Source organism: Electrona antarctica (genome assembly GCF_951216825.1).
Source record: "Electrona antarctica genome assembly, chromosome: 24".
NCBI lineage: Eukaryota > Metazoa > Chordata > Actinopteri > Myctophiformes > Myctophidae > Electrona > Electrona antarctica.
The window spans coordinates 7,871,735-7,890,474 of NC_136803.1; the positions used below are offsets into that span (position 1 = coordinate 7,871,735).

An 18,740-nucleotide genomic window follows, 5' to 3' on the forward strand; every position below is an offset into this window, starting at 1 on the left:
ATGTTACCATAGGTGTAACACAGAAACATGTGACCTGTAGAACGATGTTACCATAGGTGTAACACAGAAACCTGTGACCTGTAGAACGATGTTACCATAGGTGTAGCACAGAAACCTGTGGCCTGTAGAATGATGTTACCGTAGTTGCGCGCCGCTGTTTGATGACGTTGCGTAGACTAGTGGTCCTAATGGGCAAAATGAGGTGGCTGAAATGTGCCTGAATTATGTTGTTTTATATTAACTGTACAATATGTGAAGACATTGAGGGATAATTAGCCTAGACCCAAGGCAGAGTCTGTGTTAGTGTGGAGGCAAGTGGAGTGCTGGTAAGCTCAGCCCTAGCAACCAGACACCACCCCCTAGCAACCAGACTCCACCCCCTAGCAACCAGACACAACCCCACCCCCTAGCAACCAGACACCAGGTGATTCCTCTTGTGATTCTGGTAGTGGGATAATTCTGATGTTGTTATCTGATCATTCATATTCAGAATTCAGATGTTATTGTGTGATCATTAATATTCATTATTCTGATGATCACATTTTGTAAAAGTGTTTAATTGTTCAATAAACTGATATTGTTCTTTATTAATATTCATAGTGTTGTCATGACAATATATGTGACCAAACTTGACACAACAGTAAGTCATTGGATCTTTTTTATTACTTTTGTTTTGTCATGTGAAAGCAGGGACTCCCAGCTTCAAATTGACATGTTGGTTGTTCAGTTTGACCCACCAGTTTAGGAGATATGGCTTATAGAGTAATGTCTTGCAGAGAAACAGCGAGTTGAGAAAACAGGCTTGACAGGTTCACTTCTGTGGACTCTTAACATTACACCTAGCTACATGTTTAAGCATTTATTTCATATTTACATGTCTTCTGTTGTCTCTAACATTACACCTAGCTACATGTTTAAGCATGTATTTCATATTTACATGTCTTCTGTGGTCTCTAACATTACACCTAGCTACATGTTTAAGCATTTATTTCATATTTACATGTAAATTTCAGCTCTGCCATTTATTTCAGACATGCTCTAGTATGTGAAGAGTCTGCCTGTGCTATTAACTCTTTTTGGATAAAATAAATAAATCTGTTTTTCTTCTCTGGTGAAAAGCTGGAGGTTGCACGATGACAGGCTCTCAGTCAAATCTAATCACATATGGCCACAGCTACATGACAACAGGAGGGTGATGTTCTTGATGTGATGTTGCAGAATGAAAAACAGGGAGCTCTCTGTCTACCGAGCAATCTCCCTTCCTACTCTCACCTTATATGGTCATGAAGTGCTCATTATGGTCATGAAGTGTTCCTACTCTATATATGGTCATGAAGTGTTCCTACTCTATATATGGTCATGAAGTGTGGGTCATGACCCAAAGAATAAGGTCACGAATACAAGCGGCCGAAATGAGTTTTCTCCGACAGGTGGCTGGCATCTCCCTTAGAGATAGGGTGAGAGGTTCATCTCCCTTAGAGATAGGGTGAGAAGTTCATCTCCCTTAGAGATAGGGTGAGAAGTTCATCTCCCTTAGAGATAGGGTGAGAAGTTCAGTCACACGAGAGAGACTCGGAGTAGAGTCGCTGCTCCTTCGCCTGGTGATGTTGGAGGAAACACATCAACTCACTGGCCTTGGAACGTCTCGGGATCCCCCAGGAGGAAGTTACTACAGTTTGCTGTGGAGAGGGAAGTCTGGAGCTCTCTGGTGGAGCTGTTGCCCCCGTGACCCGACTACGGATAAGCAGTTGAAGATGGATGGATGGTGAAACGACTTGGGTCAGTAACGTCTCTTCAGTAAACATGGTTTATTAGAAGAGGTTACTACAGGTCAAAGGTGAAAGGTTACTTGAGTAAAAGTACAAAAGTATTGGTATCAAAATGTACTTAAAGTACCAAAAGTAGAAAGTACACTCAGTATTCAGAACGTCCCATTTCACAAGTTTTCAAATGTTTAAAATATGTATAGGTGTTGTTGCATGTTGTTCCCACCAGAGGGCGCCCTACACTATATATATTGAGAAACTGCTTCCTGTTCTGTAAACTTCACTTCCTTCCAGGTCATTGATGGTTGCTGAGAGAACAAGCTATTAACTAACTGGTATGAAAAAACACATTTCCATCATTCATAACAGCTAATGAGCCATTATATTATTATTAGTATTACATCATTCATAACAGCTAATGAGCCATTATATTATTATTATTACATCATTCATAACAGCTAATGAACCATTATATTATTATTACATCATTCATAACAGCTAATGAGCCATTATATTATTAGTATTGCATCATTCATAACAGCTAATGAGCCATTATATTATTATTATTATTACATAATTCATAACAGCTAATGAGCCATTATATTATTATTATTATCTTATATTGGAGTCCAGACTGTGACCATGAAGCAAAGAGAATTCAGTCAAGTTTAGTGTTGTTGTGAAACCACACTGGGCCCAAAGCCTGTTGCTAATGCCAACCATGTGTTGTCCAGGGGCCCGTTTCACGAAACTTGGATTAGAGATTAAACCGGGATTTAACAGATATCCTGTTTTAATATATCCTGGATCAGCGATTAACCGGTTTCATGAAAGATGGTTAATCTTGTCAGATTAAGTTTGCCAGTTTACCTGGATATGTTGAGGCTTGATTCAGTTTCATGAAAGCAATGCCACATTAGTTACCATGGAAACTAATGGACTAAGCTGTGGATTTAGCCTGCTCCGGACCAGGCTAACAGCAGGTTTAACCTAATGCTGTGGACTTAGCCTGCTCTGGACCAGGCTAACAGCCAGGTTTAACCTAATCCTGATGTCTTTACTGTTCATTAACCAGTCAATCTGATCACAAACCAATGATGTTTGCTACACTTATTCAATTATTATGGGTTTATGTTGCCTTGTTTTAATCAGTCTGCATTAAAGGACTAATTTAAGCACTATATACAAAATAAAAGAACCAAAATATATAGGCTGCACAACCTCATCATGACAGCTTGTGAGCTTGTAGATCAGCTGCTTTTGGTGAATGTTCCCACAGAATAGGATTGCTGTGGTGCAAGTGGTAAAGAAGAATTATTATATTATATTAAAAAAATTGTATTAATTAGTGTGTTCCACTAGTGTGTTCCAATGCTTAATAATATAAATCCATAACTGTCTTTGTTGATGGGGGCGGGGCTGAATCATGACATTTGCCATTTTATTTCTCTGATATGTTCACATCTCTCTCTCCTTTCTCTTGCTGTGTTGCCAGTTTTACAAGAGAAACAAGTGGCCAGGTCTATGAAAACAAGTGCAAATGAAAATAGCTGATCTACAAGCTCACAGCAACACATTGTGAGGTTGTACATCTGTTATTTAAAAACACATTGAGAATAAATCAAAATATTTTGAATATTTTTTAAACATTTTAATAGAAAAGGCACAATCTTTTCCGATAGATGTCTGTGGACAATCACATATTAATCTGGGGTTCCTTGACGTGAAGAAATGTGGGAACCACTGGTTTAAACATTAGGAAGCAAGCCCAAATTAGCAACTACTGTACACTTTAGAATCAAGCCCAAATTAGCAACTACTGTACACTTTTGAATCAAGCCCAAAAAACATCAACCAGCAACTATCAATGATTTATTTACAAGCTACTTTACAGAAAAAACAAGTCAAAGGTTGCTTATAATAAGCAGACATGGCAACACTGCCTGAAGGAAGCAAAGAAGGAGCCCCAGTACCTTGGCTGGGAAAAAAGGTGGATATAATCGGAAACTGCTTCCTGTTCTGTAAACTGCACTTCCTTCCAGGTGATTTGATGCCTGGTGGCTGTCAGAACAAGCTGTGAACAACTAAGTGGTATGAAAAAAAGGCACAGACTTGTCATTTATTGTTGATTGTTTCCATAATACATAAGAGCTGATGATCTCTTATTGGAGTCCAGACTGTGATCCTGAAGCAAAGATAATTCAGTCAAGTTTAATGTTGTGAATCCACACTAGGCCCAAAGCCTGTTGCTAATGCTAACCATGTCATAACATACTTCATTTGCTTGTTTGAGTCCAGATACAAAAACCACGCCAAAGAATATTGTCTTGGTGTTTTAATCATACTTTAGTGCAACACTGTAACATTGTAGTGATGTTTATGAAGAAGTTTGATGCTAACCAAGATGCTAACTACTTAAGCATTTACATACTTTGTTTTTGTGATTCTGCCTCTATTTTACTATCTTACATGCCTATGTTTTGAGATTTTGCCTTGTTTATTGCTTTATTGTTGATTGCTTGTTCTGTGTTCTGTTCAGCACCTTGTGACTTTGCTTTACAAATAAAATGTACTTACTTACTTACTTAAGCTAGCTAGCCTTGGTTACTGAGGCAACAGCATGGCAAAACATTAAAGGGTCATTCTGCTTATTTTGTTGACATGAACAACACTTGTTTGAGTGTCTTAAAAGGATCCCTGGCTAATAAGACAAATATGCCTTAAAACATTATTCTTGCCCTGCTCTACAACTAAAATAAAAACACTTTCTTAAATAGAGAATCTTTCACTCAATAGGAACTGCTCCTATCGCAAGTTGATGATGTCATATGTCCATAATGGTCTAGTCCTATGGAATGTATGGAATGCATATGCTAATAAAAACAATGTAATACTTCCTAAGGTTAATATGAGCAAAGCAATATTTTATATACTTTTTATTAGCATGTGCATTCCATACATTCCATAGGCATATGACATCATTCCATATATACATATATATACATCTTATATATATATATATATATACTACTCCGACAGGAGTAGTTCCTATTGAGTGAAACATTTTCTTTTTATGAAAGTTTTTATTTTGTAATTTTAGTTATACTGTAGAGGGGCAAGTATAATGTTTTAAGGCATATTTGTCTTTAGCCAGGGATCCTTTTAAGACACTAATGGTGTGTTGTAGTCAGTGGTGTAAAGCAGGGGTATTTATTCAGTGGTCCTTCAGGGGGTTCCAGGTGGTCCCCGCCAAATGGACATTAAAGAAAATGAACCCTTGTGGGTCCATTTGGTTTCATTTCACACACTCCTCTCCTGCATCAGTTAATTTATACTAAGTCTACACATTAGAGAATGTAGAAGAATTGTTATTTTGATCAACGTTTGCCTTACTCTCTGTATCTCTCCTGTGGTACCAACATTAATACATAATACATAATACTCTCTGTATCTCTCCTGTGGTACCAACGTACATTAATACATAATACATAATACTCTCTGTATCTCTCCTGTGGTACCAACATTAATACATAATACAGCCTTACTCTCTGTATCTCTCCTGTGGTACCAACATTAATACATAATACAGCCTTACTCTCTGTATCTCTCCTGTGGTACCAACATTAATACATAATACAGCATGGAATTGTGGACAAAATCTTATCCAACAATGACACCAGAAATATTCTACATTTTGGGAGAGGCTACATTTCATCAGATCCATTTGGGCTCAAATGTAGAATAAATAATGGGCCTTGAAACCACTGGTGCAAAGTAACTAAGTACATTTACGTACTGTAGGCCTACTTAAGTACAATAATGTTGAGGTATTTGTACTTTACTTGAGTATTTCCCATTTCCAATACTTACTCCACTAGAAGAGGCAAATATTGTACTTTTACTCCACTACATTTATTTAAAAACTTCTGTTAACTTTACCTCACTTCTTTTAGTATTTAGTTAATTATCTTAACTAAGATACGAGTTTGGTTGTTAAAAAAGGTTGGCATTGTTTAATAATAACTGATCTAAATAAGGACCTATAAATATTTTTGGAGCTCTAACAGTGACAAAGCCATGAGAGCAATGATACAAAAAAGTTGTATTTATTTTACGACATTTAAGTTATCCTATGTTCCCTCAGCCCTGTGTTCCCTCAATGTTCCCTACATATATATATGTTATCCAAAGCTCTATGTTCACTCAGTCCCTCAACCTGATAAGTGCAATAAGTGTAATAGTGTAATAACGAATAAGTGTAATAGTGTATTTAGTGTAATAGTGTAATAGTGTAATGGTGTAATGGTGTAATAGTGTAAGTGCAATACATGTAATAGTGTTAATTGTGTAATAGTATAATAAGTGTAATAGTGTAATAAGTGCAATAGTGTAATAGTGTAATAAGTGCAACAGTGTGATAGTGTAATACGTGTAATAAGTGTAATAGTGTAATAGTGTAATAGTGTAATAAGTGCAATAGTGTAATAGTGTAATAAGTGCAACAGTGTAATCGTGCAACAGTGTAATAGTGTAATAAGTAATAGTGTAATAAATGTAATAGTGTAATAAGTGTAATATAAGACATAAATATACGTTTTTCAGAAAGCTTAGGTCAGGATTTAGAGGGCTTTTTAGAATCGGCCTCAGTCCAAAATGGGTTAACATTGTTTTCATTTTTGTTTGTATTTGTATTTGTATTCTTTTTTTGGCGTGGCGCTAGTTTATTTAATTATGTTTCTCACTTCAGTCAGGGAAAGTTGATGGAGTGACAGTCATGACTCATGGCATAAATAGTACAGTACACAGTACATGTATACTGTACAATAAATGCATGTATAATTTAATATATGACACAAGATGTACGCGGTTATAGATTTACTCTCTCGATGTTGAATTCCGTTTCGCCGCATTCAAAGGTGTGTGTGTGTGTGTGTGTGTCTTGCCTTGTTTGTGTCCAGACTTCAAGGAGGCGTTCGGTCTCTTTGGCAGAGCTGGTGAGAACCTGGTGGCCAATATCTGTAGTGCTCTGGGCACCTGGGCCAGAACCCCACCAACAAGGAGGTCACCACCATCCTGGGAAACCCAACCTCAGACGGTAAGAGGCCACACTCACACACACACACACACACACACACACACACACACACACACACACACACACACACACACCCCTACGTACAAACTAAAACATGCTAATACATAAATACATCAAGTCGTCAAGAATCATACGTAAGCTAAGAACCTAACAGTGGAATATCTATATAATGAAACTATGCGTAAACATACACTATAGAGTGCTACAAAAGGAACAACTGTCAGTTAGAAACCTTGTATATTCGTTTTTTTATGTCATCTTTTGATGCTTATTTTATACTTTGTCGCAGTGGTCCCCAAAGTGGGGTCCGGGGACCCCCAGGGGGTACTTGTGGGAGTTCCAGCTAAATGATGATTTGGAACTAGGGTTAGGGTTAAGGGTTAGGGTTAGGGTTAAATTGTGACTGGGGGTGCTATGGAGGAGCTGGCTATAGAGTGTCGCAGCCCCGCCCCCTTTCATGACGACGCCAGGCCCAGGAAATGAATCACAATGCATTTTTCCCATAGACATTTCAAAAAGTATTTATTTAAAGACCTAACCCTAACCCAAATCATAACCCAAATCATACACAATATTTTGGACCAAACAAATAATTACATAGAAGAAAAACAACAAAAAAAGTGTTGTAACCTGCCGTTTTTTTCTACTTTCTAATTCTTTGTTTGGCCCAAATTGTGTTTGTTGTCATGATTTGTCACGACAAGAGTTGGCTTTGTCCGCGACGTAAACGTCTTCAAATAAATACTTTCTGAAATGTCTATGAGGAAAATGAACAGAGAATCATTTCCTGGGCCCTGGTAGGGGGCGGGACTGCGACGCTCTATTTAGAGGGGGGGCTAATGAATCAATGAATCAATAAATTGAGTCAGTCAATTTGGCTTGTTTGGAGGGGGGCTAAGCCTCCACCAGAGGGGGCTAAAGCCCCTCCTTACCCCCCTGGACCCGTCCCTGATGAGGCATCTATTTTTGAGTGGTGTAAACCACTCCTACAACTGGCTTTGTTATTGAGTGGTGTAAACCACTCCTACAACTGGCTTTGTTAGTTTGTCTGTCTGTCTGTTCGTACCAAAAAATGAGCATGGTTGCTATGGTCACCCAGTTCACACAGGTGTGATTTCATTACGTCAGACATTACGTCAGACCACAGCTGATCAGTCTATATAAGACCTTACACCACTCAGTTCACACGGGTGTGATTTCTTAAATATAACACTACCTGGTTTACCTGTGATCCTAGTTAACTGAGACACTACCCTGTTCCTGGTTTACCTGTGATCCTAGTTAACTGAGACACTACCCTGTTCCTGGTTTACCTGTGATCCTAGTTAACTGAGACACTACACTGTTTTTATGTGATCCTAGTTTACTGAGGCACTCAACTCGGTCTCACCCAAAGGGTCTAACCCAAACACAGTGAAATAACACAGATTGGCAATTCTGTACATACACTAACACTACTAGCCGTTGAAAGCCACGCCTCCGTCGCGGTCAAAACAGTAGTAGTGTAATATGTACGGATTTTGGGGTTTACTAGTCGTGTGTGTTATTTGAACGTGTTTGGGTGAGATCGGGTTGGAGGCACTACACTGTCTCTATGTGATCCTATAGTTTACTGTCTATGTGGTCCTATAGTTTACTGTCTCTATGTGATCCTATAGTTTACTGTCTCTATGTGATCCTATAGTTTACTGTCTCTATGTGGTCCTATAGTTTACTGTCTCTATGGTCCTATAGTTTACTGAGGCACTACACTGTCCATTGCTCTGGTTTGTTAGTTTAAGTGGTGTTTAATATACTGCTCAATATACCACAGTAACTTTGGGTCCTGGACCCCCCTGTTGACCTCTGGGGGGTCCAGACGAACAGGAACGCACCTGCCGCCCCGTGTCCGAAACGGTACTGTACTGGCACACCCGAAATCACCATATATACAGTTAATATGTGCGTGTGTTTGTGTGTGTGTTAGGTTGCGCACAGGTGGTGAAAAACAACCATGCTGTTTCCGTGCTCAGACGCACCAAGCCACCCACCCAGCCAGCCAGCCACCCACCCAGCCACCCACACACATTATCATAGTCACTTAAGGAAGTGGTTACACCACTTAAAAACTCAACAGTTTTTCTCTCTCCACTACTCTGCCACTCAGGTTGTCTTCTCACCACCTCAAGCTATACCCAGACTGAGCTTCTCTTCTTTCCTGGTAAGTCGTGGATCTCTTGGCAAACGATGTATTGTACGTTTGGAAACATTAAAGTTCATAGACTTGGCTGGCAAATGATTTACGTATTAGTGCTCTAAACAAACATTAAAAGGTCCATAGACTTGGCTGCCACATGTGATATGACTAATCTTCAAAAGACATGCATTGGGGATGAATGACATGATGAATGGATTATGTTAAAAATGTAATTTAGATATCTTGCTACTTGAACATTCATTGTTCATTGGTTATCTGGCATTTCAATGTACTGATACAATTGTGTCGCAGATCAAACTTCTGCATAGATTTAATAGATTCCACAGACTTGTTTGAAAGTTGTGTTGGATTTATTTTAATGTGTATTTTCTAAATGTTTAAGAGGTCATTAATATGTCCGTACACGGACAAATGTGTCCATGGCAAGACTTGGTCTTGTCCGTGGTGAATTTTCTGTTTTACACACCATTATAATGTTAGGCCTATGTTACCTGTGATCCTAGTTAACTGAGACAATACTACTACTACTATTTTTTTCAACCGGGCCACACAGCCACACAGCTCATTATTCTACTGTTGAAATGAATGGATTATAAATATAACTGTGTGCTTCGCTTTGTGTTTGACCTCAGTGGAAAACACCAGACCCTGCCTGAGGGTAATAATTTAACCATATATATATACTGTAAATTACCAAAGTCCTGAAGGTGCCATACAGCTGAGTTCTAACCACATAGCAGTGGACAGAGTCTACAGCTGGCATAATGTAATTGTGAACCACATAGCAGTGGACAGAGTCTATAGCTGGCATAATGTAGTTGTGAACCACATAGCAGTGGACAGAGTCTACAGCTGGCATAATGTAGTTGTGTCGAGGCCGGGCACAGGACCCCTTGTCTACTAATCCAATAGTTATGGAATAATCACTAAGAAAATGAGCTATTGCAGACCTAGTTTTGCTCCAATGTTCTGTCCGTGTCACTGACAGAGTCACTGTGCCGTGTAGTACCAAGGTACCGCACCAAGTTGTCATACAGTGGAAGTTTTACTCATAGTGCTGGCGGCGCCACGGTCATCGACTTATCGTGTCATACAGTGGAAGTTCTACTCATAGTGCTGGCGGCAGCTGGAAGAAGGTGTCATACAGCTGAGTTCTACTCAAAGTTCTGGAGGTCCTGAAGGACTTCACGACATAGTGACTCTGTCAGTGACACGGGAGAGAACATTAAGCCAAACTATGGCTGCAATAGCTCATTTTCTTAGTGATTATTTCATAACTATTGGATTAGTCGACAGGGAGACCTAGACACAACTGCATTATGCCTAAATCCACTGCTATGTTTTTTTTCACAATTACAGTATTCCAGCTAGGGATGTTAATTGTTATGTCTATGTACTAAATCTTTTGCTTTTATTTTATTTTTGCTGGGTTGCCTGATGCATCATGAGGACACCTCTACACCAGCAGTGGATCGAGAAGAGTACCTGAAGGGCTTTACCCAAATTATGTTTATTTACCCAAATTATGTACAGTGTCTCGCTGTTGCAAACATAGTGGATTTATACCAAAAAGCATGTTTTTGCAATAGGCGCCCCCCTACGGATGGAATTTCTTAAACCACCATGTGAATGAAATTTGGGGTGGACTTTGAACGATATACGGACTATTCTGCCTGTGGTGTGTTTTAATAGGATAGGTCATACGGAATGCAGGGAAAGTTAATTTTTGATTCGAGGATTTAAAAAATCATGAAGGATACTACACTGATGGTAGATCTTGTGATATGCTAGCTTATCCCTGGAATAAAAGTTATGTGTTGAGATAAGCTATGCATACAAAAATGTAAAAACATGTCACCCAGTTATAAGGATACACTTTAAGTACTATTTAACTGTTTTTGCTGAACTGTAAATCTGTATAAAAAATACAAAAACCCTGTCTACTTGATTTATTTATAACTTACGATGAAACTCACTTTCTATGAGAGAAACTTCCTATGAAACACATATTTCTAACTTACTATGAAACTCACTTCCTATGAAACACACATATTTATAACATATTATGAAACTCACTTTCTATGAAACACTGTTAGTGTCTTCTCTAGTTTCTTTCTTCTCTCTCTAGTGTCTTCTCTAGTTTCTTTCTTTTCTAGTTTCTCCTCTCTCTAGTGTCTTTCTTCTCTCTCTAGTTTCTTTCTTTTCTAGTCTCTTTCTTCTCTAGTTTCTCTCTAGTGTCTTTCTTTTCTAGTTTCTCCTCTCTCTAGTTTCTTTTTTTTCTAGTCTCTTTCTTCTCTAGTTTCTCTCTAGTGTCTTTCTTTTCTAGTTTCTTCCTTCCCTCGTTTCTTTCTTCCTTCTCTCGTTTCTCTCTCTAGTTTCTTCTCTAGTTTCTCTCGTTTCTTTCTTCCTTCTCTAGTTTCTCCTCTCTCTAGTGTCTTTCTTCTCTCTCTAGTTTCTTTCTTTTCTAGTCTCTTTCTTCTCTAGTTTCTCTCTTCCTTCTCTAGTGTCTTCTCTAGTTTCTCTCTTTTCGTTCTTCTCTAGTTTCTTTCTTTTCTAGTTTCTCTCTTCCTTCTCTAGTTTCTCCTCTCTCTAGTGTCTTTCTTCTCTAGTTTCTCTCGTTTCTTTCTTCCTTCTCTAGTGTCTTTCTTCTCTCTCTAGTTTCTTTCTTTTCTAGTCTCTTTCTTCTCTAGTTTCTCTCTTCCTTCTCTCTTTTCGTTCTTCTCTAGTTTCTTTCTTTTCTAGTTTCTCTCTTCCTTCTCTAGTTTCTCCTCTCTCTAGTTTCTTTCTTCTCTAGTTTCTCTCGTTTCTTTCTTCCTTCTCTAGTTTCTCCTCTCTCTAGTGTCTTTCTTCTCTCTCTAGTTTCTTTCTTTTCTAGTTTCTTCTCTAGTTTCTCTCGTTTCTTTCTTCCTTCTCTAGTTTCTCCTCTCTCTAGTGTCTTTCTTCTCTCTCTAGTTTCTTTCTTTTCTAGTCTCTTTCTTCTCTAGTTTCTTTCTTCCTTCTCTAGTGTCTTCTCTAGTTTCTTTCTTTCTTTCTTCTCTCTTTTCATTCTTCTCTAGTTTCTTCTCTCACTTATTTTTTTTCTCTCTCTCTCACTTCCTTTCTCTAGCCACACCCCCTTCCTCTCTCTCACTTCCTTTCTCTAGCCACACCCCTTCCTCTCTATCCACACCCACTTCCTCTCTCTCACTTCCTCTCTGTAGTCACACCCCTTCCTCTCTCACTTCCTTTCTCTAGTCACACCACTTCCTGTCTCTAGCCACACCCCCCTCTCTCTCTCGCCACACACCCCCCCCCCTCCCCCTCTCTCTCTCTCATTTCCTTTCTCTAGCCACACCCCCTTCCTCTCTCTCACTTCCTCTCTGTAGTCACACCCACTTCCTCTCTCTCACTTCCTCTCTCTCACTTCATTTCTCTAGTCACACCCCTTCCTCTCTCTAGCCACACCCACTTCCTCTCTGCCACACTCCTTTCTCTAGCCACACCCCCTTCCTCTCTCTAGTCACACCCCCTTCCTCTCTCATTTCCTTTCTCTAGCCACACCCCCCCCTCTCTCCCCCTCTCTCTCTCGCCACACCCCCTTCCTCTCTCTCACTTCCTCTCTGTAGTCACACCCCTTCCTCTCTATCCACACCCACTTCCTCTCTCTCACTTCCTCTCTCTCACTTCCTTTCTCTAGTCACACCACTTCCTGTCTCTAGCCACACCCCCTTCCTCTCTGCCACACTCCTTTCTCTAGCCACACCCCCTTCCTCTCTCTAGTCACACCCCCTTCCTCTCTCTAGTCACACCCCCTTCCTCTCTCTCACTTCCTCTCTCTCATTTCCTTTCTCTAGCCACACCCCCTTCCTCTCTGCCACACCCCTTTCTCTCTCTCACTTCCTTTCTCTAGCCACACCCCCTTCCTCTCTAGTCACACCCCCTTCCTCTCTCTCACTTCCTCTCTCTCATTTCCTTTCTCTAGCCACACCCCCTTCCTCTCTCTCACTTCCTCTCTGTAGTCACACCCCTTCCTCTCTATCCACACCCCCTTCCTCTCTCTCACTTCCTCTCTCTAGTCACACCACTTCCTGTCTCTCTCTCTCTCTCTCCTTGTATTAAGATTTCAGCCAGATCTGGATTTTATTTTCATAACCACCTTGTTTTATTGTCCTAGACCACCAGGGGGCACCACCGCCCACTCCCATACATGGTCCCGGGCCCATACATGGTCCATGACTTATCAACCGGTAGGAGAACTCGCGAGTGATGGAGCAGGTAGAGTCTTTCCGCTGACGCAGGTAGGGTCTCTAACCATTGCGCCACCACAGCGTCCTCCTGACTGAGTGAGATTTCCGGGCGCTTATATCTTCTTCGTTCTTCAAAGTAAAGTTTCAGAGCAAAGAGCAGAGCGGGATTTGAACCCACAACGTCTGGATCATGTGTTCAGCCATGTAACACACTGAGCTACCGGGCTCTCTGTGTTCTGTCATGGTTTCTCCTCTGTATTATCTGACTAACATCCATGATAACACTTAAAGGCACTAAAGACACATGTGATGGAACAGCAAACGCTGTTAAGATGCTCTGTATATGATCCCAAGGCCCCATTTGAAGTGACAACCAGAAGAACCTAAAACAGAAGCCAAACTATGAGGAATCTCAGAGAGCTGAATCAAAGAGAGCTCTGTGGCTCCCAGTGTTAAGACAATGTCTATGTGAGCCAGAGGTTGTGAGTTCAAACCCAGCTGAGCTCATTCTTCTTTCACGCTGGAGCATGTTTTGGAGAAGAACACTGGAAAAAGATGCACAGCAGAGGAGGAGCATGGTGGCTCTCTGGGTTAAACTGCTGTGTATGTGAGCCACAGGTCATGGGTTCAAGTCCAGCTCATGTCTTTCTGCCCAACACATGTTTTAAAGAGTGACACCCAAAGAACACCCTAAAAGTGTGGATGATTAGAGAGAACTTGGTGGCTCCCTCTGTTAAGACACTGTGTACATGATCCTCAGGTTGTGGGTTCAAACCCAGACAAGGCTCTTCTATCTGAATCATAGATGGGGGTCTGTGGCCAAATACCTATTATTCATTTGGGTGTCCTTGACATGAAGATGTTTGAGAATCATTGTGTTGATGAGAAGAGGCAGCTGAATGGGTAGAGAGGCTGCCTGGAAAGCAGAAGGTCCTGGGTTCGAATCCCGGTCCTGACAATGTGTCAAGGCCTTAACTACTCTTCTGTGGGAATCAAATAGATTAAGGATGCTTGTTTGCTTAAACATGTGTAGTAACTGGTACCAATAGCCTAACAACTTATAGACTTGTTTGCACTCATTTCCCCTAAATGAGTGCAATTTAGGCTAATCCTGCCATATATAAACATCTATTCCATACACTCGTGCAAAGATTACATGGCTATAGTAATAATACATCACTAAATAATTTACGTCTATATCGACAAGATCTATAGTAATAATACATCACTATAGGGGCGACTGTGGCTCAAGAGGTAGAGCAGGTCGTCCAATGATCCATGGGTCGGCCGCTCGAATCCCGGCTCCTCCTGTCTACATGTCGAAGTGTCCTTGGGCAAGACACTGAACCCCAAATTGCTCCCGATGTGCTGGTTGGTACCTTGCATGGCTTCCACCGCAATCGGTGTGTGAATGGGTGAATGTAATGCACAATCTATGTAAAGCGCCTTGGATAAAGCCGCTATATAAATGCACCATTTAGTATGTAGTTTCATTATATAGAGATTCCACTGTTACGTTCTTAGCTTACGCATGTTACATGATAACTACTTTTTATGTATGTGATGTATCGCCATGCTTTTTGTTCTTGCTTAATGGAAATCACTCTGGATTAAGAGCGTCTGATAAATGACTACATTGTAAATTGTAAATGTGGCCCTCAGGTTAATATCAACTGGTGGCCCATGGGCCACATGCTATCTAAGTCTACATAAAGTGAAGGTGGGGCCACATGCTATCTAAGTCTACATAAAGTGAAGGTGGGGGCCCCATGCTATCTAAGTCTACATAAAGTGAAGGTGGGGGCCACATGCTATAACATGCTATCTAAGTCTACATAAAGTGAAGGTGACATTTTTTCACGATTTCGGAGAATTTGAAAAAAAGGTGAAAATCACGGAAAAACGAAAGGCTATAGTCCATGGTCTCGGAACGCATGCTATAGGGTGCCATTTTTCACGATTTCGGACGATTTGAAAAAAAGGTGAAAATCACGGAAAAACGAAAGGCTATAGTCCATGGTCTTGGACCGCATGCTATAGGGTGACAATTGTTCACGATTTCAGAGGATTTAAAAAAAAGGTGAAAATCACGGAAAAGCGACAGGCTATAGTCCATGGTCTTGGACCGCATGCTATAGGGTGCCATTTTTTCACGATTTCGGAGGATTTGAAAAAAAGGTGAAAATCACGGAAAAACGAAAGGCTATAGTCCATGGTCTCGGAACGCATGCTATAGGGTGCCATTTTTCACGATTTCGGACGATTTGAAAAAAAGGTGAAAATCACGGAAAAACGAAAGGCTATAGTCCATGGTCTTGGACCGCATGCTATAGGGTGACAATTGTTCACGATTTCAGAGGATTTAAAAAAAAGGTGAAAATCACGGAAAAGCAACAGGCTATAGTCCATGGTCTTGGACCGCATGCAATAGGGTGCCATTTTTTCACGATTTCGGAGGATTTGAAAAAAAGGTGAAAATCACGGAAAAACGAAAGGCTATAGTCCATGGTCTCGGAACGCATGCTATAGGGTGCCATTTTTCACGATTTCGGACGATTTGAAAAAAAGGTGAAAATCACGGAAAAACGAAAGGCTATAGTCCATGGTCTTGGACCGCATGCTATAGGGTGACAATTGTTCACGATTTCAGAGGATTTAAAAAAAAGGTGAAAATCACGGAAAAGCGACAGGCTATAGTCCATGGTCTTGGACCGCATGCTATAGTGTGCCTTTTTTCACGATTTCGGATGATTTGAAAGAAAGGTGAAAATCACGGATAAGCGACAGGCTATAGTCCATGCGGTCTCGGACCGCATGCTATAGGGTGCCATTTTTCACGATTTCGGAGGATTTGAAAAAAAGGTGAAAATCACGGAAAAGCGACAGGCTATAGTCCATGGTCTTGGACCGCATGCTATAGGGTGCCATTTTTTCACGATTTCGGAGGATTTGAAAAAAAGGTGAAAATCACGGAAAAGCGACAGACTATATATAGTCCATGGTCTCGGACCACATGCTATAGTGTGCCTTTTTTCACGATTTCAGAGGATTTAAAAAAAAAAGGTGAAAATCAAGGAAAAGCAACAGGCTATAGTCCATGGTCTCGGACTGCATGCTATAGAGCGTCGCAGTCCCACCCCCTTTCATGACGACGCCAGGCCCAGGAAATGATTCCCAATGTATTTTTCCCATAGACATTTCAAAAGGTATTTATTTAAAGACGGTTACGCCGCGGACAAAGCCAACTCGAGTCGTGACAACTCATGACAACAAACACAATATTTTGGACCAAACAAATAATTACAAAGAAGAAAAACAACACAAAAAGTGTTGTAACCTGCCGTTTTTTTCTTCTTTCTAATTATTTGTTCGGCCCAAAAAATTGTGTTTGTTGTCATGATTTGTCACGACAAGAGTTGGCTTTGTCCGCGGCGTAAACATCTTTATATAAATACTTTCTGAAATGTCCATGAGGAAAATGAACGGAGAATCATTTCCTGGGCCCTGGTAGGGGGCGGGACTGCGACGCTCTATAGGGTGCAATTTTTCATGATTCTGGAGGATTTGAATAAAAGGTGAAAATCACGGAAAAGCGACAGGCTATAGTCCATGGTCTCGGACCACATGCTATAGCATGCCAATTTTTCACCATTTCGGAGGATTTGAAAAAAAGGTGAAAATCACGGAAAAGCGACAGGCTATAGTCCATGGTCTCGGACCGTATTACGGACCACTCTTGGTCTAGGGGCAAACTTGGCCCATAATAGTTATGTAAAATTATTTAATAAATAGCTATTTACAGACTTGCTCATGACAGAATAAATAGATATATATGTAATGGCTCAGAATGAATTAAATATATATCTACAAAGGCTCAGAATATTGGGTATCAGAATATTTACAAAGGCTTTGCATATGTAAATATAGTTACTTACAAAAGACTAGAGTTCGGACATCTGACCCTAACAAGCATACAGGGACAAAAACTACAACTTACACCTACCAAACAGACGTTCTCTCTCACAGGCACAAACAAAGCAGAACAGAAACACAAACTAATGACAAGTGGCTTAACAGAGCATGGCATCGGCTGCAGGGAGAGCTGCGTTGCTACTCGAAGAGCTGTTGCCACAGACTGTGGTTATAAAGCCCACACTATCAGCGGAAGTGGCGGAAGTGTTGCGTGTAAGATAACTACGTCACGCGGTGCGGCTGTGTTTACTAGTCCCCACCCAATGATCATTTCAGCGGGAATACATTTTCGGGAACACAACGCTGCGATTGGTCAAAAACGTTAACTTCCGGGGGGGGGGGGGGGGGGGGGGTTACACGGCGGAAGTCCCGCATTTCGATAGCTTATTTGTCCTAGGTTGTGACCAGGCTCTTCTTTTTCGCAGTTAAGTGAGCCTGGGACCGAGGCTAACGTCACACCCACAGGACAGTGGCCCACGACGGACATCTTCTGTGGAGGACAATTGCCAAACAGTAACATGTCCAAGGAAACTCATAATAAGCAGCCTATACTGATAAATATATATGGATACACTAGCATTAGCTCCATACATATTTATCACTACTAATCAAACATAATACCAAAAACAGCCAACGGCTGTTACAGACCGCATGCTATAGGATGCCATTTTTCACGATTACGGAGGATTTGAAAAAAAGGTGAAAATCACAGAAAAGTGACAGGCTATAGTCCATGGTCTCGGACCACATGCTTATAGGGTGCAGTATGTGTTTGGCCTCTGTCTGTAATTTAACTCGGAGAGTGTGCAAATGGAACCAAATGGACCCGTTGGTTCTATTTGTACACTCTCAGAGTTACATACCCATAAGGGTCCATTTGGTTCCTAACTATAATTTAGCTGGGGACCCCCTGGAACTCCCTCAAGGACCGCTGGGGGTCCCCGGACCCCACTTTGGGAACCCATGTGCTAGAGCACCCCTGTGGATGGTAGCGCCTGAGGGTGGGGTGTATTAAAGGCCGATATGCATGCAGGTTTTATTGTTACCATGTATGTTATGGACACTGACATTTACGGGCCCACCTTTGGGGTTTGATGTATCTTCTGCCTCTGCCTCCTCACTTCTGGTCGTGACCGCTCAAAGTATATATAGGGCTTAAGTGTTTAACACAATCAGCTCCGGGATTTCTTTCAAAACAGCTGCTTGGTAAGCACACTTTTGTATAACTAAAATGAGAGTAAATTAAATTAGTAAAGTGTGCTTAGCAGCTAACAGAATGCATAAGAATCGATTATCACTCATGTTTGTACGTTAATATTACTTTAACCTCAAAAGGTAGAAAAGTGCTTATCAAGAAAGATAATGCATAAAGAACGTATTATAGTGGTGCCTATTATCCTGTAGCGTCATTCAAAGTCAATCAAGTTATCTAAGAACAAAGACATTGAATAAAGCTAAATAGGGCGATTGGTAAGGCAAAGGGC

At 40.7% G+C, this 18,740-nt stretch overlaps 2 protein-coding genes across 5 annotated transcripts in view; one reads left to right on the forward strand and one right to left on the reverse strand.

Moving 5' to 3' along the window:
* Positions 1 to 18,740, reverse strand: part of LOC306917668 (myosin light chain 3, skeletal muscle isoform-like) — a 407,220-nt gene that overhangs the window by 82,251 nt on the left and 306,229 nt on the right. The gene's annotated exons all lie outside the window — the stretch shown is intronic.
* Positions 2,050 to 10,995, forward strand: LOC306917100 (uncharacterized protein). Of its 4 annotated transcripts, none has more exons than XM_079495229.1 (5): positions 2,064 to 2,101; positions 3,661 to 3,808; positions 6,725 to 6,861; positions 9,008 to 9,061; positions 10,524 to 10,995. In XM_079495229.1, the coding sequence occupies exons 2-5, from the start codon at positions 3,697 to 3,699 to the stop codon at positions 10,545 to 10,547; spliced, it is 327 nt and encodes a 108-aa protein (XP_079351355.1). In that variant the 5' UTR covers positions 2,064 to 2,101; positions 3,661 to 3,696; the 3' UTR covers positions 10,548 to 10,995. The 4 variants fall into 4 exon arrangements, 2 of the variants coding, with proteins under 2 accessions (XP_079351355.1, XP_079351356.1); XM_079495230.1 differs by having other exon boundaries at positions 2,081 to 2,101; positions 9,008 to 9,060; positions 10,487 to 10,995; XR_013789120.1 differs by lacking the exon at positions 3,661 to 3,808 and having other exon boundaries at positions 2,050 to 2,101; positions 10,508 to 10,995.

Bases quoted from the DNA above. Each gene is read 5' to 3' on its own strand.
- LOC306917100 (XM_079495229.1), top strand. From the start codon at position 3,697: ATGGCAACACTGCCTGAAGGAAGCAAAGAAGGAGCCCCAGTACCTTGG. The intron at 3,809-6,724 runs GTGATTTGATGC...GTTTGTGTCCAG, and splicing joins TAAACTGCACTTCCTTCCAG to ACTTCAAGGAGGCGTTCGGT. The intron at 9,062-10,523 runs GTAAGTCGTGGA...CCTCTACACCAG, and splicing joins TGAGCTTCTCTTCTTTCCTG to CAGTGGATCGAGAAGAGTAC.